Raw genomic sequence first — 25,956 nt, 5'->3', positions numbered from 1 at the left:
ACCTGGATCTCGGGAACCACAGTGTTTTGCTTACAAAGTGGGGTCATCACTTCCTCCTCTGCTGCAGTCCCAGCACCCTTCAAAAGAATCAAACTCAAGATCAGGGAACACCTCTAAAAAATATAGAATACTATAGCATTGGGGACTGTCAGAGGAGAGGGGAGTCAGAAATTGCACTTATGCTTGTTCAAGTAGAAGTACCTTTGTACTCTGTAGCCCTCCTCTGAATCCAGCACATTGTGTTCTAAGTCACTGAAGCAGAGAGTCAATACTCATCATCAATACATAGGATCATCAAAACTGCCTGCAGCTTACATGCTCTTCTGCCTTTCTCACAATGCAGAAATATACAGTAGGGCTGCACCAGCAATCAATCACAAACAGGGAAAAAACAAAACTGAAGATTCTGTTCTTTACAGGTGTTCATAGTTGGTACGTGTTTTCAATGCCCTGCTTTGCTAATACAAGGCGTTGAGAATCGGCCTGTTAACAGATACTCAGTGTGTTACTTCCCCTTCTCAAGTATTTACTTACACAAATAACCTTTACAGAGTACAGTACCAATCATTTGTATAACTTATTACACTTGCCCAAACTTAATAGGACTGAATTTGAATGAACATACTGCTTAGTAAATAATCAGTCTTATACTGTATGAAAAATTTACCAGCTCACATTCGCATACAGATCCATGAAGCCCAAGACTGGCAGCGCTCGGGCAGATAAATGCAACTCTTCAAAGGCAAGTGGAAAGCAAGGTAGATGTATGTTCCAAGTCAACTCACACAATTACCCCATCTAAAAGAATGTTATATGCTAGGGCCTTTTCAAAATACCTCAAATTCTGACATGGCAAAAAAAAGGTTAGCAGACTAGAGCTTTTTCATCAGAGCACGGTCAACACTCAGAGCCCCAGTTGGATTTTAGACAACAGAACTGCAAGTACAACACCAACGTGCGCACAGAGTTCTCTATGTTAATGTTCCTGATCTGTTCCAAGATGCCTCCCGCAAACCCCATAACTAAACCAGAGTAAAAGTCTAAAAGACTTCAGTAAACTGGTCTGCATGCAGCAGCCTCAAAATACAGCCCATACTGAGACAATGCAATACTTCAATATATTAATCATTCACAACCTATAAACAGATTTAGCTCTGTTCACCTGAAAATTCTAATCATTTTTAACCTTATCATAACTGTCATAGCAGTTAAGAGCATTTACAAAAAATCTCTCTGCATAACCTTTCCCAGGTACTTGCTTTTAAACGACAGGGAGACCCCTATTAAGTGTAGGTTAGGTTCAGGAGGTCTGTACTTAAGTTGAAACATTATGCAACAAACAAAATCGTGAACAAATTTCCATAATGGTTGAAAAACAATATAGAAATATTTCTATAAATAAATTACTCTCACGCTAGTGAACATATACTCCATGGTAACTCCATGTTTTGTGTCTCTAATGTACAAAATAGGTCTTGGAGCAGCTTAGATGGAAGGACTGCATTTATACTACTTACCCTTTACAACACTTTATGTATTTGAAAGATTTCTAACTAGATTTTTTTCCTCCTGGTAAGACCAATCAAGGCAACTTACAAAATTTAAAACATTAAAAAATAATTAAAATGAAAAAGACAAAAACCCCAATGGCTTGCAAAAACAAAATTGAGTTACATTTAATTAAAAAGCCAGTCCATCATGTTAGCGCCATCCTGCTATTCTGATAGCTAGTCCATCAGCTATCAAGCGCCATCCTGAATAAAAAGGCCTTAAGGCCCCGCCAAAAGGTCTCCAAGGAAGGAGCCATTCTTAAATTCAAGGGGAGGGAATGCCGTAATTGGGGTGCCACCACCAAGGAGGCACTACCTGTTCCTCACTGCCTTCCCCCTCAACTCCATCAACAGTGATATTAAAACAGCCCCCTCTGATGACAGGTAGATTATATGGAAGGAGGGGCCCCCTCAAATACTCTGGCCCTGAGTAATAAAGGGCCTTAAAGTCAAAACTAGCACCTTGAATTGTGCCAAGAAACGGACGGAGGTGCAGACACCAAAGTAGTGGCCCAACTGAGACAAACCAACAAGCCCCTGCAACCACAGAAGCAGCTGCATTCTGCATTCAATGAAGCTATAATTTGTATTCACTGGAGAGGGACATGAGTACAGTGCTATTAAGCAGACTTGGGAACTTGACCCAAGACAGCAGAACAAGGGAGTGATGAACCGATGGGAGGAAAATACCAGAAGTGACATTACTTGTGACATCACTTCCTGTGTTCACATAACTTCCAGGGGCCACACTTGGAGTTCGACCCTCAGTAGGTGTGATAAATTCAATGTGGCCCTGTGATGAAATGAGTTTGACACCCCTGACTAGAACCTCTCCCCCCTGACTTGATCCACTAGTTATCCATATGTTGGGAATTTTATATAGGAATGTTCACATGCTGTTCCCCACTTGAAGCCCAAAGTGGAGTAGGCAAGCTGCATTACTCATTTTTGTGGGCTATGCAGCTCAGTTCTAATCAATAGTGCCTTTGCAGAAGTACCTTAATTTTTATGGAAATTAATCTCCTCTCTTAATGTGCCTGATTTGTGCTAAATAAAGTCTTCAATAATTGCCCAACAATTAATGCAGTTTTTCCTTGGAGGTCATGCGTGGAAATACCCAAGGAACGTGTTACACTAGAAAGATGTGGCAGAACCCGGAACTGAAACCAGACGTTCCACACCCCATTCCAAAGAATTTTTTTTTAAGTAACCTGATACCATTATCTATACCTATAAACTATCTGTTCCCTCTTTCAAGACTACTGAACAGATTTCTTTTTATGAAGAAGCTGCCATACACAGAATGAGATCATTGGTCAACTTAGGGCCCAGTCTTATCTAACTCTCCAGCACAAACGTTCCCTTACTCTAAGGCAGGGGTGTCCAAACTTTTTGGCAGGAGGGCCACATCATCTCTCTGACACTATGTTTGGGGCCGGGGGGGGGGATAATTAATTTACATTTCAAATTTGAATAAATTTACATAAATGAATATATTAGAGATGGAACTTATATGAATGAATGAAGGTCTTGCAATAACTCAAGGCCTATAAAAGGCCTTGCACAAAGCAAGACTGGCCTTTCCTTCTCTGCCGCTGCTGCATCACAGACGCAAACAGAAAGCAGTGGAGGGAGCCCTCGTCCCACAGCTCACACAAGAGGTTGAACAGTTGGCTGTCATGCTAAGAGCAGTTGTATTGGGCCAGTGTGGGCTCCAGCAAGCCACCAGAGGGCCAGAGCTTATTGGAGACTGGGGGCCCCCTGGGGACCCCCTGCGGGCCAGATTGGGAGTCCTTGAGGGCCGCAAGTGGCCCCAGGGCTGGGGTTTGGGCACCCCTGCTCTAAGGAGATCTCTGTAACTGCCATCCCACTGGCAGGATGCAGCACATGCCCCACTGGCACAGCTGCATCAGTACTGGAAAGTTGGATAGGATTGCACCCTTAGGCTACAATCCTATATGCAGTTACCTGGCTGTAAGCAACACTTAACTAAAAGGAATTTGCTTCTGAACATACTTGCAAAGGATTGCACTGTTAGCCCTGTATTCTTTAGTTTGACCGACAGCAGCTTTTCAGGGCCACAGAGGGTCTATTTCCCAACCCAATATGCCCAAGAACTTTTCAGTGACATTCAGTGACATCACCAGGGACATTCTGAGTACAAAGGCATCTAGCCTTCCACTGCATCAAAGTGGACTTCACAGTTTCAGTATACAACTGTGTATGAAACTGCGTATTAGAAATTGAAAGGACATACACACTTCAACAAGGAGACAACACTTTTCTCCCAAATGAGAGTTATGAACACCAACAACAGTTGCTGCAGCTCAGCGTCACACCTCGCCTTACATGTAGAGGCCCTTGTGAAGGGATAAAATGCAGGGTATAACATCTAATTCCACAAGTCGAACCCTCTATTTAAAGAGTTTATATAGAGCAACAGTCAGTCATTTATCACATGGTTGCAACTAGTTGTCTTATAGACTGTTTTGCACATACACCTGTGAGGAGCAATGAGTATCATACCCCCACTCCCCTGAGTTTCTCCTCAGTTATGAAGGCATGACGTGAGCAACTCTGTGACCAACTGGAGCCACATCAAGGCATTAATCTCACCCAATACAACCATCTTCTTCTGTTTATCAGCATGCACCACTTGCTTTCCAGCAGCAGCAGCTCGAACCCACCAGCACCTATTCCCAGACAAGAGCTCAAGCTGGTTCTCTTAAGAGACCATAATGAACCGTTCCTTCCAAACAGGCACTAACACAGAGATTTTCAACCAGTGTGCTGCAATACACTGGCATGCCATGAATGGTCCACAGGTGTTTGGGGGAGGGTAATTTATTAGTAGGGCTATTGGGAATGTGAACCCCTCCACAGGCAGCATGGTGTGCCTTGTCTATTGCCAAACAACTGATGGCGCGTCCTGAAAATTTTAGCACCTTGTCCGTGTGCTGCGAGACAAAAAAGGTTGGAAATCACTGCACTAGAAGCATAAGTGCCATGGTGTTTTTCCTTCCCTTCACACCACAGAGCAAGCAGCCTCTGCCCCAGAGGCTAAAGCAGTGGCTCCCAACCTTCAGGAGAAGATCATAGAGTCAAAAATTGGAATCATGGTGGACCACTTGTGGCTGTGGAGAGTCTGGTCTCCATCCTCTCTGGTGGTGCGCCCCACAGAGAAGACGGAGAGCAGCCTGCCCACAGCCACAGCTGACACTTCAATGGTTGTGGCTGTGGGCAGGCCATTCTTTGCCCTCCTTGGCGGTTCATGGAGACAGCTTGCACGGCAAGACGCTGGAGATGAGCAAAGGTGGTTTCTTTTTTTCCTTAGACCCCGTGGACCACTCTTCTCAAAGTCTTGCGGACCACCCTCCTCAGGATCTCGCGGACCACCTGTGGTGTACAGACCACAGGTTGGGAACCAGGGGGCTAAAGCCTGAGTCAAGGACGGGCTCAAGCCGTGCTCCCCACAACCCCTATGCCTCACCACAAGCAACACAACCCACCCTCACTCACACCCCACTGGGGTCCCCTTGCAGTCTCTCCCCCCCCCCCAATAGGAGAGAGCCGGCAGGGCTTGGTGCCTGGGGGTCTTTCACTAGTGGCTCTCCGCCCACCCCTTCCCCACCCCACTGATCTGGGGAGCCCACCCCCGCCTTCCACCATCACAGCGCCTCCCCCTTGGGGCTCCCCCTCCAGAGACGGGGCGGACGAAGGGAAGGGGGAAGAGGCGCTGTCTGCCCACTCCCTTCCGTGCTCCCAGGAGGGAGGGGAGAGCCGGCCGCCCCCACTCACCCAGACCCGCCGGCCGGTGCCTGTCCCGGTGATGAGCGGCGGGGCGAGGCGGGTGCCGCGGCGCCCCCAGCCGCAGGAGCCCCGACAGCAGCAGGAGCAGAGCAGCGCTCAGGCGGGGCTGCAGCCTCATGGCGCCGCTCGCCCCGCTCCGCTCTCCTCGCCTCCCCTCTCGCCGTCGCCGTCGCCGTCCCGCGGGCGGAGCCCCGTCCCCACAGCGGCGCTGGCCACCCCCGGCCGCCGCTTTCCTTCAGCGCCGAGCCCGGAAGCGGAGCCCGGCTGGCGGGGGTGCCCGCGAAGCACTCTGGGCGCCCACAGGCGCCGCCATCTGGTTCCGCTCCGAAAGGGCGGCGAGAGGACACGCCCCGAGGGCGGCCGGGGAAGGACTCTCGGGGGTCGCGCGTCCCGCTGGCGCAGGAGGAGGGGCGCCTGGACCCGCAGGCTCCTCGCCCGCGCGCCAGCACCAGCCTGATCTCTGCGGACCGGGCGGGGGCTCTGGTTGCTCTTAGCCACTGCGCGGTACACGGGGCAGGGGGTGGGTAGACAGAGGGAGGCTCTTTCCCTCCCACTCAACCCCAGACCAGGCCACAGCCACTAAAATTGAGCGCTGGGAGAGTTACGACAGGCAAAAGAAAAGAGTAATCGGTGAAACTCCCTGCCACGTGATGTGGGGAAGACATTATGCAGGAGGTGGGTGGCTCTTTTCCCTCTCACACAACACTAGAACCAGGCGACAGCCACTAAAAGTGAGCGCTGGGAGAGTTCGGACAGAACGAAATATTTCTTTGCTCAGCCTATAATTTAGTCTGTGGAACTCCCGGCCACAGGATGTGGTGATGGCAGTCTTGGCAGCGTAGTGAATGGTTCTCACTGTAGGGATAAGCACATGGTGAGCCAAGTTGCCAGCTCCAGTGTGGGTGCTCTCTCTCTGGTGCAGTGCAGAGCTGTGGGGGGAAGGGGGGCTGTGTAATTAGCTTGTGGAACTCCTTGCCACAGGATGTGGTGATGGCACCTGGCCGGCATGCCTTTGAAAGGGGATTGGACAAATTTCTGGAGGAAAAGTTCGTCACAGGTTACAAGCCATGATGTGTATGTGCAGCTTCCTGATTTCAGAAGCAGGCTGCCTCACACTGCCAGGTGAAAGGGAGGGCACCAGGATGCAGGTCTCCTTTTGTCTTGTGTGCTCCTTGAGGGCTCTGGTGGGCCACTGTGAGATACAGGAAGCTGGACTAGATGGGTCTATGGCCTGATCCAGTGGGGCTCTTCTTATGAGGCAGGCAACCACCCATGTTGCATCCTTCCCCTGCTGGATTCATTTCTTGTGCTGGCAAGAAAGGTGTTCATGTCTGGGAGTTCAGGCTGTGGGAGTTCAAGAGGATGCAGCGGCCAGAAGGTACTGATCCTGTGATGTTCAACCTACAAAGTGCTCACTCAACACTGCCAGGAGATGGCCATTCCCATTAGTAAGGGTTCTCTTGGGGGAGTGATCCCCCCCCAAATGTCATTAAACTAGCAAATTGTGGTTAGGTGTCTTTATTCCAAGGATACATTTTAATAAATTATAAATTAATCATTCATTGCTGGCAACCTTAATTGCTCAAAAATTTACTAGGTAGGTGATATAGTGTCAGCAGATGCAGGCACAATATTATTTCTAACTGGAAAAGTAATCTATTTTAATTTCTGGAAAATAAACACCAAGATGTGGTTTTGTGTTTTTATATGGTTATTTTAACACCAAAAAGGCAAAGTTTTTTGTATTTGTTTTTAACCAAGAAAGAAAAACAAAAAAACACCCCTACCCATTAGTCACAAGTGCAGTGGTTCCCAACCTTTTTGACTGTTAGCTCCATTGGCTATGGCTCCCCCTGAAGGCTTCAATCCTCTGCATTGTATAGGGCAGTAGGTTTTTTGCAAGGATTCAGCAGCTGCCCTAGCTGGTTTCTGTGGCTCCCTGAGGATTCACAGCATGTTGCAATCACACACGGTCTCACATATTTTCACAATAGCAGGGGATCCAAGATGGTGGATCATGGGAAGAAGGAGCTGTGATGCTTTTAAGTTTGAACTGCTGGGGATCTCTTAGTTTTATTAATGCTCCAGAAATAAGACCAAGGACAAGATTAAGACTGTTCTAGTAGACACTGTGCTGAAGAATGAGCAACCCCCACCCATGTATAATGGATAGTCAAAGCACATAATTGTTTCTCTCAGTAGAAGAATGTTACTTCTCTAACCATCATCTTTTAGTGTACAGCAGTGTTGTGCAAAGTGTGCTCCCTGAGAAAAAGGATGAAGCAAAGGCTTGTAAGTGAAACCTTTCTTTAGTCTTGTAAAGTGGATCCCAATGGAGTCATTTTAAAAAATGTGCCAGTGCTAAAAAGTTTAGGAACTTTTGCTCTGCATAACCACCTCTGGTCATCTTTACTATTACTGAAAACTAAATTGCTTGAACAAGCCTTGCACTCTTCAACCTCATCTCAGTGCATGAATGCTGTATAATTTAGCAGATCTTAAACACAAAGATGAGCAACAAAAGTTCAAAGATGGTACCTAAATATTTGGAGCAAACAGGATCAGCTACAGTAGTACCAATATAGTTAAAGTAACTGACTATAAAGTGAGGAAGAGCTAGCAAGTGTTGAGATTGTATAAGACTATTCTGGCATGAGCTTTCACAATAGTATGAGCTGGCAAGTAGTGTTGAGTGCGCAGGGGATGTTGAGAAATCTGCTTAAGAGATGTTCAACAGGAGCACATGCAAAACATTAACCTAATGTCCTATGTCCACCTCATACTTAAAATGCATTTATCCAGCAAAAAAACATTTAAGAGTATGATTAACACCCCAGAAATAAGCTGCCTGGGGCAGGATGTCCAACTAGCATGCTAAATACTACACAGACATGGGACAGACTTACAGGAGCCCTTCCCAATGGCCCAAGTCATGTCTGTTTTGGTTCCATATCCAATTATCACAGCATTAGTATTTACCATCTCAAATCCTAGACACTCAAAACCTTTACTAGGTGTAAAGGTTCTACTTGGGTCTAATTAATTGTTTAAAAGCATCTGATGCTATGGCACTGCTGGGATGAGAGCCTCATGTAAACAGGTTATAAAAATAAAATGCTTCAATTTACCTGCATACCTTGTGTAGCAATAGTGCAATGCGCTAAACACATGCCACATGGCAAAAGCTTTCTCCCACTGCACACCAAATAGCAAGTATCACATCATGCAATGCATTAGAAATGTATACTTGATGCAACCATTATAGGTTCTACCATAGCAAAGTTATTGAGATGAAGATGTATTCCTAGAAGTAGCTGCATGCAAATGTTACAAAGCAACAGTTTAGTGGTTTATAAAATGTAATTTTATTTAATGTTATTTTGTTACATAGGGCATTAACATTTTCACAAGGCTTTTTTGGGACTACAATCAATGATTAGCAACACACAATAGTGGTCCATCTATCTACGGAACAATCACTGAACGAACTTGACACCTTCATACATGTGCACAAACCTGCATGGAAAAGTTTTATACTTGGACATGTGAACTCTTTCCCCCATTCCAGTGTTAAGAAATGACATGCACTTTATTCTGCCAAAAAGGCACTCCCTGTATTCTGGCAGTAACATGCTGCTTCTAAGACATAATCAAGTGAATACCAGAACTACAAAAGGCAGGAGTGTAAGTGAATTTTTATTAGGAAGGAATAGCAGTTGAACAGCAGCAACTGAAGAGTAAGAAGAGTCCCTGTATTTAAACACTCAGTAGCTCCTGCTGTACACTCAACATAGGAAGTCTATTTGCCTTGCTTCCCATTTGGCCCAATATTCCCAGATCCCACAGAAAGGAATACACAGTAGCATGTGAAAGTCAAATCACAAGTAACCCCTGCAGAATAAAAAGGGAATGTGGATAACTGAACTGTGAAACTGTTTAGTTGCATTAACTACATTTTCATGTCTCACCATAATACGGACAGTCACCTTTAGGAACTGGTTCAGATTTTTCTTTGTTTTAAATACCAGACAACTTTAAGTCTGCTACATGTGTGTTTGGAAGTTACTTATGTTTATATGAAATTAAGCCAGTATTAATACTTTTCTACAGCAGTAACCGCACACCAGGAAGGCCAGGACAAAACACAAATCAAGGAATGAAGTTTTCCCAAAGCTGCAGTGTGAAAAGACTATAAATTGATTTCCATACACATGGATGGGTTCTCTTTGCTATAGGAAATCCAAGTGGAGCTATAAGGAATGAGACGTGTAAAAAGGTTTCTGGAGAAAGGGAATGACACTCCATATGCAGCTTAGTTTTCTGCCCCTTCTGCAGCATCACATTCTTCTCCTGCACTGTCTGATGTCCATAACTAGAAGAAAGAAGAACAGCCATCTTAAATGTAGCAAATTCACAATTTAAGTTCATTCACAACTACTATACTAACCTGACATTACACAGTTAAGGGTACAACCTTATCACTTCAACTTGTAAAAAGAGGCAAAAGGAAAAGAATGATGAGTCTTTCAACAAATGTTCCTTAAAGTTTTAAATCCATATTTTGCCATCAATCCAACGTTACCTGTTAAAATAACTGGCATTACAATCTCCAATTTAAATCACTCAGAACCATATTACTTACTTCTAAAGTAAGATAGACTGTCCAATTTTCCTCCTACCACAACCCACTGCTGAAGGAGTACACCCCACCTAGGTGTTTCCATGCTCCCATGAAGGAGCCATCCCCACACAGCTGGGAAACCCAGAGTCCAAGTACAGTCAAATGAAGAAAATCAAGAAGCACATCTTACTGTGAGGTTGTCTCTAAGCAACTGCATAATGAGAGTGCTGTCTTTGTATGAGTCTTCATTCAGTGTATCAAGTTCTGCAATGGCTTCATCAAAAGCCTAAAGAAGTAATTGAAGAATGAACATATAGAACATGACATTAGTCCTAGCTTGTAAAGCATTATTTAGGGAGGACAACAAGTGTAGTGTCCTTTCATAGGTTCAGACTCTTTCACGGGAAATTGCTTTTACATACGAGCGATCAAGTAGCTGAACCAAATCCAGTTGAGAGAGGGTTTCAGTGAAGTAGAGTTGAACCCAAGGCATCTTAAAATCTTGATTGCCTTGAACCTGGACTAGCCTCTAGACACAAAGCGGTAATCGGCTTAAAACAAAACCATTTACATATGAAGTTGGCTTCTACTAGATCAGACAAATGGTCTCTCCAGGTCAGAATACTAACAATGGCTGGCAGCAGTTCCCCAGGGTTTCAGACAGGCATCTTTCTCAACCCTACCTGGAGATGCCAGTGCTTGAACCTGGGACCTTCCACACAGTATGTGCACCTACTACTAAGCTACAGACAATCTCCATATGGGCCAATTACGAAAGTGATTCAGTAATCAGGTATTCAATTTTTAAATTTTGTTCATAAAAGCCTCTAACAATTTAAAAAGAAGCCTTTACCAACTTAGAAAAGCTTTTAAAATTTTCTCAAGTTAATATTCATTTTACAGTTACAATACAAACAAGTGTGATGTTACTCTGCATGAGATGTATCTGCTGTGCATCAGATGTACGTGAGCCTGTCCAAAAGCTTTTTAAAATGTCTGAACAGATTACCAAATCACTTGACATCTAAATCAGAAAGTTTATGCCAGTTAACTTGAACCAATTCCTATTTTTTTTAAAAGTCCCCAGGATCAATAAGCTTATAAGCACAGTCAATTAAACAAGTCCTATACAGGAAGAGGAGGTTTCAAAACAAGATAAATTTGTATTCAGTGAACATTTCCTGGGCTTAACTGGGGAGAGTTACAGTCACTTTTTTATATATGTCAATATTTAGATTTTTGAGGACACAAGTGTCATTTTGGAATTAAACATTCATCCCTGAATACTTGTAGGTGAAGACTTTCCTGTGCAGAACAGTGCATTAACCTGTGTGAGAAGAGCTAGCCCTAGGGCCAGCAGGGCACTCGCGCAGGGCCCCTCACTCACCAGGCAGCTGCAGCAACTGCAGTCACAGCAAGCTAGATGCTTGTAGTGCTGTACACAAAGCATGGCACCTGGAAATAGTTGGCAGTGACATAATGTCACTGCCAACTACTTCCGGGAGGCCCATTTTTAGGCCAAACAGTTCCAGGGGAGGGTGAGCACTGACCACACTCTGCTTGTTACATTGCCCTTGCAGGCTCCCAGATGGTAGCTGCAGCTGTGGGAGACTGCCCAAGGCTGGCTCCATCTATGGTGAAAAGACTGCAATAGTGACACAGGCAGCCAAATCTTAAGGATATTCATTCAAAAGTTTGAGTCTGATGGAGTTTAGACTGCACCAAGAATTGCAGATTTAGTTACAGTGGCATCAGCCCTTTAAATAAAAGTGTTTTAGTAACAAATCAGTGGTGCACGTCAGAAAATATTTAAAGGATTCTCCATGTGCTATAAAGCCATAACAGAAGCAAGGAGCACTATGCTTGCACTGACTCCTGAATAAGAAATGAGTTCACATCCATATGTGTTTATTATTTTTTAAATAATCCAATATTAAAAAATGAACACATTACAAAGACACATCTCCTTACTCAAATTCGCTTTCCCCACACAAAGGTGAACTTACTGTCTTTGCCAACGTGCAAGCCAGCTCTGGGTTGTTAAGGATCTCATAGTAAAATACAGAAAAATTTAGCGCTAAGCCCAAACGAATTGGATGCGTTGGTTGCATCTCTTTCTTGCTGATGTCAAATGCCTCCTGATAAGCTGCCTGTGAGTTTTCTATTGTTTCTGTGAAGAAATGGCAAGTGTTAAGCACAGAGGAAAACAAGTCAAGAAACCAACCAAGTCTCATTTTCTTAACTACATCTTTTGCATTATCTTTTTTACAAGGTCTTGTTACACGAGTTGACTGTACTGAAACGTAGCATTTAAATGAACATGAAACTCACGTTTTCGGTCATCTCCACTTGCAACTTCTGCAAGGTATCGAAAATAGTCTCCTTTCATCTTCAGGTAGAAGACCTTGCTCTCTGGGTTAGTTGCATTCGCTATTAGATATTTGTCCAGCAGCTCCTAACAGAAAAAAATTAAATAAGCAAAATAAGCATTTCCATATTGGTTTATTTCAACAAGACTAAAGCAATATTTCACACCAAACAGTAACATTTTAGATCTCATTCAACAAGCATAAAACAGTTTTGCTTCTTCAAGATTTGGGGGTGGCAGAGCTACATTACTCATCCTGTCCACATCCTATGTTTCATATATACGTAGAAGTATATAGAGCAGTGTTTCTCAAACTGTAGGTCGGGTTCCAGTAGGTGGGTCACAATTCAATTTCTGGTGGGTCCCCATTCATTTCAATATTTTATTTTTAATATATTACTTTATGCTACCATGGAATGCGACTGCATTTGGAGAAATCTGATCTGTACTTTGAAGAGGCTATTGTGTATATGCTTTTAACAATGATAGTCAATAGGACTTACTCCTGGGTAGGACTGCAGCCTAGGATTGTTAAAAGTTTTCCTGCTTGATGTCACTTTCAGTAATGACATCATTTCCAGTGGGACCTGACAGATTCTCATTCTAAAAAGTGGGAACTGGCACTAAAAGTTTGAGAACAACTGATATAGAGGGATTAACATGCTGCTGCCAAGTTTGATCTAGTTTGCTAATAGAACCCAAGATTACAATAGGATGCAAGTCTCACTTGAGTAAAGGGAGAATTGAGGACAGATGCACAACATACCACCCTTTCCTATTACTCCATCTTTTGAAGAAACCCTCTTAGGCTAGGGAAAGATTCACAAACTGTTGTTCATACTCCATTTCTATTTTATATTTTTATCATTACTATTTTAAGTTAAGCATTCATAAACACATGCGTAAGACCAGTTGCAGAAATCTCCAATGCTTTGTATGTAGTCTTTTTAGTGTGCAAGTGTCCCTATAACAAAACCTGAACCAACACTTTCATGGTTCAATTTGGTAACAACTTCCTACCATATTAGAGTAACTTCAAGACCAGGAGTGACAATCTTCTTGCCCCAAAGACCACAGTTATGATAAAAGTTATAACAACCTGGAGCTAATGCTTCAAATTCTATTCTTTTAACTTACAGAATTCCACTGGTGTCCTAGGGGGGTAAGGGGTGCAAGTGCCCCTGGGAAGCACAGGCACACCACAATTCCCTCCCCATGCACTTTGTGGAGAATGGAGGGCTCTATACCAGTCCAAGAGTCGCCACTCCTTCCCCTTTTTTAAAAGGTGAAGAAAGAAGGGGTGGTCCGCAGCAGTGTGGAGCTTTGCCCTACTGCTCCAAGTCACCTGCCCTCCTCCACTTAAAAACAAAGCAGGGAAGGCAGGCAGCTTGCAGCAGTGTGGCAGGGCTCTGACAGTGGCTGAGCAATCACAGCCACTTGGAGCATTTCCAAGCTGTCACCCGTTCCTCCACTTTAACTGAGAAGGCAAGCAGATGGCTTAGAGTTGCCGAGAAAGTTCCAGCTGCCTATCTGCATTTTCTAAAGTGGAACAGCCACAACTTTGTTCCACTTTTATAAGAGGGGGAGAAGTGGGCTGGGTAGTTGGATTGGCCATGCGTCATTCCAGCCACCCAGTCCACCTGCTTTTTAGGGGGGGGGCGGATGGGCGGAAGTAGTTGTGGTGACATCACATCACCACAATTACTTCTGGGTGAGTGGGGGGCAGCACTGGCTGTCCTGGCTCCCAGGCAGCAACAGCCAGAACCACAACTGCAGCATTCATCGTCTTTTTGCGACACTCACTCTTGAATTGGAGGAGTTCCAGAGATTAAAATTAAAAGGGTAGAACCAACACGTTGAAGCTACAGTGAACAAGATTTAGGCTAGACATGAGGAAGCATTTCCTAATATAAGAGCTATTCATCACTGAACAGACTGCCTTGCTCAGTATTTAGCTATCCCTCATTACAGACTTTGAAGCAGAGGATGGATGGCCATCTGTCAAGGATGTGAAGTTGCTTACACTCTGCAGGGGATAGACCCCTATAGTCCTTCCAAACTCTAGAATTCTATTATTTTCCATTTTAAAAAATCAGATTGCTATACCATTTTTCCAGTGCTCAAAGCAGTTTACAACATAATAAAACATTTACATAAGAACATTAAACACAACTTAAAATGATACAGCTGGAATTAAGAATTTAAGAATGATTGTAAGATCTCCTTTCTTGCTCTCTGTAGTGGGTAGACATGCACCTTCATTGTTCTTTCAGGCAATGCACGAATACTGGTGCTGCTCACCCAAATGTTAGCTGCCTTACTCAGAAATGCTGTGTCTTGAAACATGTGTGTGCAAGGGGGTGAATATAAAGAAAGGATTGTCAAGCACATATAGAAAGCAATCAGAGGGCTGGACTGATGGTGTGGCTATGGTGTGCCAGATTTGGCCAACGTGCCTTAATTTGCCCAAGTCTCATTCAGGTTTAAACAGTTTTAAATTGGTTATATAAATCATAGCAAAGTCTTGTGCCAGTTTTAGTTGCTGGTCTCCATTTTTAAAATGCTCCTACAATGCATAATTTATAAGTCACACATTAGCATCCAAGCAATTTTTGCCAATATCCATTTGAACTATGAACCTCTGCCTGCCATTTCTGAGTTAATACTTCCTACAGTACATCCCAACAACAGTTACTTTGTCTTCTCACGCAAATCCAGTTTCTACTTGTGTCAGGATAATGAAAAATGCAGTCCCATTCTATCACTGTTGGCAGTTTACACATCCACTTCTGCTTTTAGCAATGCCAGTAGCATTATTAGTGATGGCTGAAGCACTAAAATCTCACCCACAATCAGCAATCAGCTCATGTGCTCCAGAAATAGGCAAGATTAGCAAGTCAGTGCTTTGGATGTTATACTTGAACATCAAAATGCAGTGTTTGAATTCAATCCGTTAAAGTTCCAATTGAGCCTTCCTTCTCCACAGGTGAAGCATGCAAACCTTTAATGTCAGATGTCTCCTACAAGCAACTAATTTTTAGCCATTACTTGTGTTCTAGATAGACTAAACAGCATAGTCAAATCTAAGGCACCCCAACATGATTTTTAGCCATTTTCTGAAACAATGCATTTAGAATTCGCCTAGCCAGAAATGTGCTTAACAGTCATTCTACAGTAGATGGTGAAAATCTGAAACGGCCAAGAGCTAAACAGACGTCCCTTGGCATCGGTGGGGTTTCTATTCCCAGAATCCCTGCAGATACAAAAACATACTCAAGTTTGCTTTTAAGTAGTGGTCCCTTTAAGTCAGGTTTCTTGTCATTGCAAGGCTGCAGGCAGTCTCCAGTGATTAGGATGTCTATTTCCAGGTCACAACTGCCTCCTTTGGACCTGGCACACTACAGAATGCCCTGGGGAAGTGATCAAACACTTCTGTGTTGCATTCTTGAGCAACCAAGGGCCAAAGGAGGAGCTTGCAACCTGGAAATAGACATTAATCACCAGAGACTGCCTGCCTGAAGCCCTGCAAAGGTTAAAACACACACTTACTGACACGATTTATAGGGACCACTTTAAGGTACAGAGACACCCTCCACCATGGGTTCTGAAGCCATGGTGAGTCAAATCTGCAGGTTCCAAACCCATGGATAAAGAGGGCCAATCTAAATATCTTTGGAAGATCTACCTATATCAGAACATTAGAGTTTTGCTAGCAATGCAACAGTCACACAAACTTAAAAACTTTAAGACCCTAGACACATTTTATTTTGCAAATGCTGCAAGCTTTTCCTCAAAAAAAGCATTATGTTTGCCCAACATCTTCCCTTGTTTTTCTAGATGAAGTTAAAATCCTACAAGCTTCTATTTAAACTAGATCTCTTTAATGGAAGTTAGCAGTACCAGTTTATTTAACAATAACAATTAGATACTTAATAAAGCTCTTGGTGGACACTACCACCATGCAAAGCACATCATATACAGGCATGCCCCCATATTTGCAGGGATCTATTCCAGGGACACTCCCCCACCCCAGCAGATACAGAAATCACAGGGAACCCTGTCTCTACATTAACATTATTTGAGTGCTTACCCTAGTGAAAATGTTCTTCCTTTACAGGGTTGCTATAAGCATACAAGCTCATACTGACGCACAGGCTGCCTCCCAGCAGTATTAATACTTGAAAAGACTAGATCGGCAACAGGAAAAGGAAGTTGACTGCTTCCTGTTTTCAAGAGCTCAGGCTGCTGGGAGGTAGGCTGCATGTCACTATAAGTTTGTATGCTTATAGTGACCCTGTAAAGGAAGAACATTTTCACTGGCGTATTTAAATAATGTTAATAGGTACACACACACAACCCCATGGTTCATGGATAACTGATACCATGGATACCAGATCCACGGGCCCACCTGTAGTTCTTTTGGACCCTAACTTCCAAGTGGTCTTCTAGTACTACTTCCCATCCCTGTCCTTGTAGATTTCCTCTTCTGCATTGCCTAGTGCCCTGCATAGCCATACAGGAAGGGTAAGTTGCAACTTCCTATCCTATGCTAACAGACTACAGTACAAAACCATCAACTCCAGTTTTGGATGGTGGGAGACAGAACACCTACACAATTCTCCTGGATTCTCAGTTTATGCTTCCTAGTTACAACAAACCTCATGCTAGCATACAGTCAAATGCCACATAATAGCAATCATATGAACAGATAGAGGATCAAGATCAGCAAAGGGAGGTGAAAGTTGTCAACCTGTTATACAATATGTCTGTACCATCTCTCAAGGCCAGCATGAAAGATCTTTGTTTTCTAATTCATGTAAAGATATTTCAATATTCTGAATATTTCAAGTGATCCAACTGTAGTTTGGCATCTGTCATTCTGTACATAAGCACTATGTTCACTAAGGCCTTCAGGCTCTACTACACACAAAGCTATTCAAGTTTCCAATTACCTATTGCTACTACTCCATGGAACTCTAATCCATTTTGATTTAAATGTATTGCTTGCATTCACCTTTTAAGAAATACTAAAAAGCAAGCTACTGGTGAACATCACATTTCAAAACTGAACCTCCTGAATCAGCAGAATCCAAGTTATATTCTCTCAGCAAATCAGAAATGCTTCCAGCATTGAAAACTCTGCTCAATTTTGAAGCACTAAGCACTTCCTAAGTTGAAAAGCAGACAAGAAAGCTAGTGGGCTACATCTATAAGATATGGGGGGGGGGAAGGATTGCAATATGTTAAGATCAAGTCATTGTTTAGTTCCATTGCTAAATCAAGTTCATATGCAACCACTATTGTTTGAATATGAGGCTGCTATACCGGAAAGTGATCCTTGCCTTCTACCACCTCATACAATTACTGTAGCTATGCAAATAGAGTTGCATCCCATCAATGGTTTTTTCACTTGAAACTACCTCCAAAAAAAAAGTATGCTATTTGTGTAAAAAGTAGAGAGAATTCCCATTCACAGAGGGAACTTCTGGCAGAAGTGTTTGTTGGGATGCTTTGTATTAACATGAGAATTTGATCCCTTTACCACCAACAGAGGCTGCTGAACCCGACAAACCAGGCATTCCTAGGATTGGGACACAGAATAGGAATTAGAGACATACTACTGCTACTAGCACCACTCTAGCCCCAATACAATGGGTCTGCATCATTATACAGATATTGAGCATCCATGAATAAGACAGATTATTCTGGTCCTTGAGTATGCCTGGAAAAGTATCCCTCTTCATAGAGCAGAAGTTCTCAAACTGTGGGTCGCAATCCAATTTTGGGCGGGTCACAAAGAGCTGGACAACGCCATCTTGGATTGTGGCAAAATTATTATTATTATTATTATTAACAGTATTTATATACCGCTTTTCAATTAAAAGTTCACAAATGAGCTGGGCGGCACCATCTTGGATTCTGGCAGTGGGCACCGCTATTTTCCAAGCCTGCATCAGTTATGTATGGGAGAAGCTTCTCTACCTCAGGGTCTAAAAGAGCAGCATGTACAGGCTCTTTTAGGAGCAAGACAGCACCTGTTTTCATTTCTCCAGTGAGCATGGCTGTGTTGGCAGAGCAGAGCCTGTCTCTTCAATTTCAGGTGGGAGTCCCAAGCTGCCCCTTCCTCCCCTTGCCTCGGATGTGCTCCTTTGAAAAGCTTCTTGCACAAAGTTTGGGAGGGAGGATTCAGGGCTCAAAAAAGGATCCCCCCCATAACGAAGGATTCACTTGGCGAAAGTTGTGATGTGCAGCAAAATGCAGAAAGTGTATTTCTTCCTATACAGAAACTGAAGCACTGAGACACCCAGGAGAAGGAGGGGTGGGGGAACTGGACTGAGCATGTGGGTGATCAGAGGGTTAGGAGTGATGGGTGGGGGGAACTGGGGTGAGTGGACTGAGCATGTGGGTGATCAGAGGGCTAGGAGAGATGGGGTGGGGGAACTGCAGTGAGTAGACTAAAGCATGTGGGTGGGCTAGGAGAGATGGGGTGGGGGGAACTGGGGTGAGTGGACTGAGCATGTGGGTGATCTGTAGGGCTAGGTGAGATGGAAGACTCCCATCTTATAGGTGTGCAGACAAGTCTGGTTTTGCTCTATCTGTAGGAGGCTTCAGGTTAGTTAGTGCCATGAACACTGAAGGGCATATTCAAAATATATCAATGCCATGTTCAACACTCGCCGGAAGCAAGCACACCCTTCACACACACTTCATTACAAGTATATTGAATTTTACAGGTGGAATGCTTGATAGCAATGGTAGCATGGGACAGAGAATTGGAAAAGCTTCTGTGCTAGAATGTTTTCTCGTCATTTGAAGTTTATGAGTTCCTCGGTGAGAACCTGGAAGTGATGTCCCTTCCTGCTTAATGACATCATTTCCAGCATTGGCATCACAGTGTCACTTCCTGCTTGATGATGTCACTTCCAGGCATGACACCACTTCTGGTGGACGGACTCATCATGAAAAGCAGGTCCCGGTCTAAAACACCTGAGAACCACTGCCAAAGAGAAACCGGCTACTTCCTGTTATATTTAATACAGCATCTAAGTGTCAGTCTATATCTTATGTGCTCAATTCTTGGTCTGGTGATTAGAGCAGTATTTTTATACACTACAGGAGTGCCCAAACCCTGGCCTTGGGGCCACTTGCAGTCCTCCAGGATGCTCAATGCAGCCCTCAGGGAGCCCCCAGTCTCCAATGAGCCTCTGGCCCTCTGGAGATTTGTTGGAGCCCACAATGGCCGGACACAACTGTTCTCAGCATGAGGGCGACTGTTTGACCTCTCGTGTGAGCTGTGGGATAAGGGCTCCCTCCACTGCTTGTTGTTTCACGTCTGTGATGCAGTAGCGACAGTAAAGGAAAGGCCGGCCTTGCTTTGTGCAAGGCCTTTTATAGGCCTTGAGCTATTGCAAGACCTTCATTCATTCATATAAGTTCATCTTTAATATATTCACTTATGTAAACTTATGTACATTTATTCAAATTTTAAATGTAAATTAATTCTTTTTTCCCCCGCTTCCAACACAGTGTCAGGGACACAATGTGGCCCTCCTGCCAAAAACTGCACCACAATATAAGCAATGGGCTGAAGACAAAAAAAAAATCAGCCACCCCTTTTCTCTTCCCTATTCCTCTCCTCGCATGAATAATGGTTTTCTACTAATAAAAAGTATTATTTCATTTCGGTTCATAAAAATGCTAACTTAGCTCAAGCTTCTCCTTAGTCACCACCCATGACTGCAAAATGTCCAGCTTCAAGCTCTTAAAACTATTCTAGAGGCAGTAATACACCATGGAATTACAAATGTCTCCAATATACCATAGATCCAGAGTGACAAACATACAGCCGCTGGGAGCTTTTTATGCAGTCCATGTGATAGCTGGGCTGCCTCAGCACCAGTTGCTCTCAGTTGAGCTGTGAAGTGACACCCTGGCAGAAACTGCAGACCTGGAGAGCCCAAGTATCATGTGAGCAGCACCACTTTTGCCTAAGTGTCAAAGAGCACCTCTCACTGCTGACCTGTGAAGCAACTAAAAGTGGCAATACTAAAAGGGCAGCCCATGTGATAATTGGGCTCTCCCATTTCCTAAAAATATGAAGATGTGTATATTTTCCCTTGTCATTCGTAGAAAATGAGTTCCCATGTGAGAAAAAAGTGCTCATTTCTGGTCATCACCTGCTTAATGGCATGTTCCTGCTTAACAATATCACTTCTGGGCCTCAGCAGGTATCATAAAGCTATTCAGACCACTGTATGAAACGAGCTTTACACGCCTGCCATAGACTGTTGCATAAAGTGCCACACATTGGAGAATACAGTATAGTAGTACATTTAAGATTTCACTGATTTTGACAAAAAAGCAGTTTTCAATTATATCAAGCTTGAAGATATTTATTCCACTTGGAGATAAGTACAAGAGTGTAGGATAGGAATAGTAAGAAGATTAAATTCCTACTCTCTTCATCTAATTCAGTTACCATATTTAACCATTCAATTTAGACAGTGCATTAGAACACCATCTTAAAAGCTACTGGAATACAGACATTCTGTAATTCATTAAGTTGCCTATAACAGGTATCCCAAAACACTCTAGCACCACCCTTCAAAATATTCTATGCAGAAATCTCATGAGCCCCACTATTCAAGTTCTAGTACAACTTGGAGAATCCACCAATGTAGATCAAAATTGTCAGTTCAAACATCAAGGTCAGAAAAGTTATATGGCAGAACTGAATCTATATGGAATCCATGGTTTTCTAGCCCATTTAAGACAGTTACACTACTAGATGCTGAAAACCACACACAAATATCTTGCTGTGAACACTCAGCAAATATACATCACCAGTGCTAGCACGTGTGCTAGAAATTGTGAGTTAAAATTTTAAGGCACATAGTTTAAGGTAAATAGTTTAAAGAGAAATAAGGTACACAAGTTTAATGCTCATGGTGAGTGAAACTATTCAATAACTTAAATTCTTCTTAAAAACTGCAGCTTTCAAGCATTTCTCAAAACCACTGAAGTTTATCATATGTCGTTCTGATGTTAAGCACGTCTAGCCACCCCTGATTTATACTCACCTTGCCTAAACTCTATAATGTTCAAGATTCAGTTGCTACTTGGAGTTGGTAGTAATGAGCAAAGTGAATGCATGGTACCCCAAGTTAAGTACTTCCCTATCAGTATCTCTGACTAGACAGTTCAAGAGCAATCTTAGCAAAGGGGTTGATACTTTGCTCACACTGCTATTAAACCTAAAGTTACACATCTATCTAGGTAGGCAATTATTTCTGAAGGTCCCCAATAGATTTTGAAATAGCAAACAGGATCCACCACTGCCTTATCACACCTTTTCAGTTTCAAAGTATAATTACAATATATACTGTATTGGTTAATACAGTCAGAACATTTTCTACATCAAGAACTCTTTCATTTTTTAAATTGCATTAGCTGCAACAAAGCTACATTTGCAAATATTCAGGAAGAGCAGGAACTTAGTATTAAGCATTTTAAAGAAAAGATAGCACAAGGCTCTGAAAAAGAAGCTAAAATTAAAGTATTTATATACTGTTTTTCAAATAATTAATCTAATCAAATAACTAAATGGCTTCCTGTCCCAAAAGGGCACAATCTAAAAAGGATGCAGAACTCCCAGAAACAGCCACTAGAAAAAACACTCTGAGGTGAGAAGTAACAGTTACTCTCCCCCTGCTAAATCTAAGAGGAACATCACTTGAAAAAGTGCCTCTTGCCCAGTTAGCAGGGGTTAAACATCCTTGGTGCCATGCTCCACTGACAACACTGAAGAACTGCCACTTTTATCCTGCCTCAAAAAGCTGTCTTAAATAAAACCCTTCCATTTCTGAAGACTTAAGAAAAGCATTTCTATATTTGTGAAAATGCTGGTATGCAACAAAAATGACTAAGTCCGTCACACTGGCTGAGATCCAAAGGATTACTTTAGGCACACCCAAGGGCTTGGGCATGCCTAGTAGGCTCCTCATGATTTTTTTCCCTTTAATAGATCTTCAAGTCATATCACAAACTGCTTTCAGAACTCCAAGTTTCTGATGCAGTTTACATGTGGCATGAGGAGCTGCCATTTGAGAAACAAGGACAAAGCCTGCTTTGGTGCAGTGCACTAGAGCTGGAAGCAAACATTCATGCTGTGACCATATGGGAGTTTGTTACAAAACTAAATTTGCTATTGGTATTGCTGTGTGCCTGAGAAGATCAGAGGCAGTGTGGCAACTTTGTCCATGTGCAAGCAAATATAACAGCATTTGACTTTAGCTGGTTGAAGATTTTGACTAATCTAGGTAGAATTAAGTTTTAGGCAGCATAATAGAGACTAGACCAGAACTTCATAAGGAACACCGAAGTCTGATCATCTAAAGTCAAACAGCAAATTAATTTAAGTGCTAAACAGTACTGCAAACATCAATGTCATACACTTTTAAGCAAAAAAATACCAGTTTTGCCCTTGGTTGTCGACACTACAATGATTTGTTAGACATGCAAACTAGTTTTAAAAATAAAGACTGCCTATTACTACCCTTGCTAACTGGGCAAGAAGCCCTTTTTCAAGTGGTGCTCCTCTTTTATTTAGCAGGGGTAGAGTAACTGGCCAATCTCCCTCCAGCAGTGTCTTCTAGTGGCTGTCTGCTGATGTTCTTTTGCATCTTTTTAGATTGTGAGCCCTTTTGGGACAGGGAGCCATGAGTTATTTGATTTTTCTCTGTAAACCGCTTTGTAAACTTTTGAAAAGCAGTATATAAATACTGTAAATAAAGTTGAAAAGTTGGCCGATTTGAAGAGTATTAAGAAGCCTGTACCTTTTTCCTCACTAGCACCTCCTATTAGTGCTAGTCCTGGCAGTTTCCCATCACCTCCAGGAGACAATATTAAACTAGCACCATCAAGAAAGTGTGCAAGAAACATCATTAGGTTTGTTTTCATGGTCAATTAATCAAGGTAAACTCCTATCCCACAGTAAGTTGCAAGGATTTTCCCCACTCACTAAATATAAAGTACAGTACATACTAGCTGCTGCTGGTCTTTCAATTTGGCATTTTCATTGTGCATGTACCTGCTCACTGAATTTAGAGCACAGTACATACTAGCTCCCATATTTAAGATAGTACACCACCAGTCATCACTACAAATATTTCGTTTTTCGAAATCACACATTCTGTTTCAGATTAAGACAGTTAACCTATCTATTTAGGGGTAGTGCTGGAAAAAGGAAAGTCTTACATATTCTATTAAATCCTTGTCAGGCTTAAGCAGTCCAATTTATATTTCCGTTTATTTTGTACACATCTCCTGCAGTTGGTAAGACAAATCAATATTAGTATTTAGACCAATAGCTCACAGAATGCAATTCCTGCCTTCCCTAGGCCTCACTCTTCAGACTAGTTATAATTTATCTGTAGGGTGGAGCCAGAGCATGCTCAACTCACCAGAACAGTTGTACATATAGACTTCAACTCCAACTCCACTTTCTCTCGGTAGTCCTTGACAAGTTGCATCTTCTTGTCATTACCATCAGTTTTCTGCTCAATTGAAGAGATCACTCGCCAAGCAGAGCGCCGCCCCCCTACAACATTCTTGTATGCCACGGAGAGAAGGTTGCGCTCCTCATTCGAGAGCTCAGCACCTTGCTCTGTCACTGCCTTCATTGCAGTAGCCATATCATCATAGCGCTCAGCCTGCTCAGCCAGCTTGGCTTTCTGGATCATCTCGGTCTTGTCCATGTTGGCCAGCAGTGGTATACACAGGAAGGCAACTGATGTAGGTGAAGAGAGGAATAGCAGAGATTTTCAACAGTCAGAAGACACCTCAAAACCTGCAACAGCAAAGGGATATTCTGAAGTCTGCACTCACTCCAGACAAGGAAGTAAGATTTACAAATTATGGGAGGAGCTACTACGGATCAAGGAAGTTAGGACAAGGAGCCAGCTACTTAAAGCTATGAAGAAACACAAGGCTTCATTTAAAACAGCCAATCAAGGCCAAGAGAAAAAAAAAATCATGCTTCAAAAATGCTTTTAAGGGCCTAAAAAATACCCATAGCAGTACTATCCATGCCAGATTTTTTAAAAGCAGTCTTCCAAAGATCAGGATCCCCTAGCAGCAGGGCCTAAGGCAGAAGCCTAGGGGCACCTCAGGGACTGGAGACCTGTCTTTTCTTTTGGCCGAGGCACTGTTAGCTACACCCTAGGGCTCCAATGGTAGAAGGCACTTTGCATTCTGTACTGTAGCAGTACGTGTGCCTATATCTATGCACTGCACGTACTGAGGTCTCGCACCTGCAGTCTCAGGGTCAGGCTGTCAGCTGCAGTGGGGCACAAGACTGAGGTGGGAGGCTACCTGAAACACGTGAAAGCCTAGGGGCTCCGCCACGGGTTAACAGGGCCGTGGCACGTGGGCAGGATGCCAGCCTTCTAGAAATGGGAGTAGTGCAGAGGATGGATTCCAGCGAGCAGCTTTCTCCGTTGGAGGAGAGACAAAGAAGGGACTGAGCAAAGATGCTGAGAAGGAAGTCTCCGAATAAAGCCAGTCTGAGAACCCACCCCCAGAACAGCCTTTTAGGAAACAACGTCCTTAGGAAGCGAGGAGGGAGCAGCTGCGAGCAGCAGCCACTACAGGTGGACTGCGCCAGGGGTGTGGTGGGCTGTGCGGGGGGAAAGGGCCGGGGGCGAGGACTCGCTGGGGCGAAAGGCAGGCTCAGGAATGCCGGGGGCGGGGAGGAAGGCGAGGCTGCTGCCTGGCGCTGCGGGGGGAAGGAGAGGACCCGCGCAGAAGGTGCGGAGCTCGGTCGGGGGAAGGCAGAGAAAAGGGGTCGGGGTTTCTCGGCGCCTCCCACGGAGCCAAGGGGAAGCGGCGGCTCCTCCACGCCCAGGACGAGCTGCCTTTGTCCCCGGAGGCGGAGGAGGGACCAGGAGGAGGCGGAGGAGCAACGGCTCGCCCTCGTTCCTCCCCTCCTCTCCCACGCCCGCCGTCCCCCGGGAACCCCCACGGCGGCTGCAGGCCGGCATGAAATGGCGGCGCCTGTCCCCCTCCCCGCTTCCGCTCCTTTCCCCTCCCCGGCGGGGGACTCCCCGCTCCGCGCCACCTTCACAAAATGGACGCCAAGTGAGGAGCCTGCCCCGCGCGCCCGCCCGCCCGCTCCCCGAGGCCGCCTCCACTCTCACCTGGGTCCGGTGGGCGCTGGGCCGGGCCGGCTGGCGCCTGCTGGTTCGACTGCGCTCGCTCCGCTCTGGGGCTGGGTCAAGAAGGTGGGAAGGGAGGAGGGGGGGCCCGAGAGAGAGAGAAGCCGCTCCCGTCTCCAGCTAGAGCCACAGCGCTGCGAAAGGGCGTTGGCGCACGGCAGCCCTATCCGATGCTAGGCCCCAGCTCGCGCGCTTCAGCCTATCAGAGAGCCCTGCTCTGGCCGAGGTCCCGCCCCCGGCCTCATGAAAACCAATCACGCTTCAGCGCGCCTCCGCGAAGGTGGGTAGAGCCAGGGCACAAGCTCGGTTGGCCCACGGGCTGCCGCAGCTGGGGCCACGGGGTTTCCTCCAATTAGATCCAGGGTGAGCTGACGTCACTGTCACCATGGTGAT

At 44.3% G+C, this 25,956-nt stretch overlaps 2 protein-coding genes across 2 annotated transcripts in view; both read right to left on the bottom strand.

Annotated features, from left to right (window-relative positions):
- The window catches only part of ADAM17 (ADAM metallopeptidase domain 17), a 29,976-nt gene extending 24,204 nt beyond the window's left edge, over positions 1–5,772 (bottom strand). Inside the window, exon 1 of the mRNA XM_066612096.1 lies at positions 5,349–5,772. Coding sequence (XP_066468193.1) covers positions 5,349–5,478 — 130 coding nt within the window. The 5' untranslated portion in view covers positions 5,479–5,772. The remainder of the gene's footprint in view (positions 1–5,348) is intronic.
- Positions 5,773–9,038: 3,266 nt separating this feature from the next.
- On the bottom strand, positions 9,039–25,722 carry YWHAQ (tyrosine 3-monooxygenase/tryptophan 5-monooxygenase activation protein theta). The gene is made up of 6 exons (XM_066612087.1): positions 25,546–25,722; positions 23,812–24,197; positions 12,313–12,436; positions 11,988–12,151; positions 10,172–10,267; positions 9,039–9,732 (listed from the first exon to the last, which is right to left on the bottom strand). Exons 2-6 carry the CDS (start codon positions 24,103–24,105, stop codon positions 9,673–9,675), a joined length of 738 nt encoding a protein of 245 aa, XP_066468184.1. The 5' UTR covers positions 24,106–24,197; positions 25,546–25,722; the 3' UTR covers positions 9,039–9,672.
- Positions 25,723–25,956: the final 234 nt, after the last annotated feature.

This window comes from Tiliqua scincoides, chromosome 1 (genome assembly GCF_035046505.1).
Source record: "Tiliqua scincoides isolate rTilSci1 chromosome 1, rTilSci1.hap2, whole genome shotgun sequence".
In the NCBI taxonomy this organism is placed as follows: domain Eukaryota; kingdom Metazoa; phylum Chordata; class Lepidosauria; order Squamata; family Scincidae; genus Tiliqua; species Tiliqua scincoides.
This window is presented reverse-complemented; position numbering and strand designations above follow the sequence as displayed.

Bases quoted from the DNA above. Each gene is read 5' to 3' on its own strand.
- YWHAQ (XM_066612087.1), bottom strand. From the start codon at position 24,105: ATGGACAAGACCGAGATGATCCAGAAAGCCAAGCTGGCTGAGCAGGCT. The intron at 12,152-12,312 runs GTGAGTTTCATG...ATTTCTTCACAG, and splicing joins AAGTGGAGATGACCGAAAAC to AAACAATAGAAAACTCACAG. The intron at 10,268-11,987 runs GTAAGTTCACCT...TTACTTCTTTAG, and splicing joins CTTGCACGTTGGCAAAGACA to GCTTTTGATGAAGCCATTGC.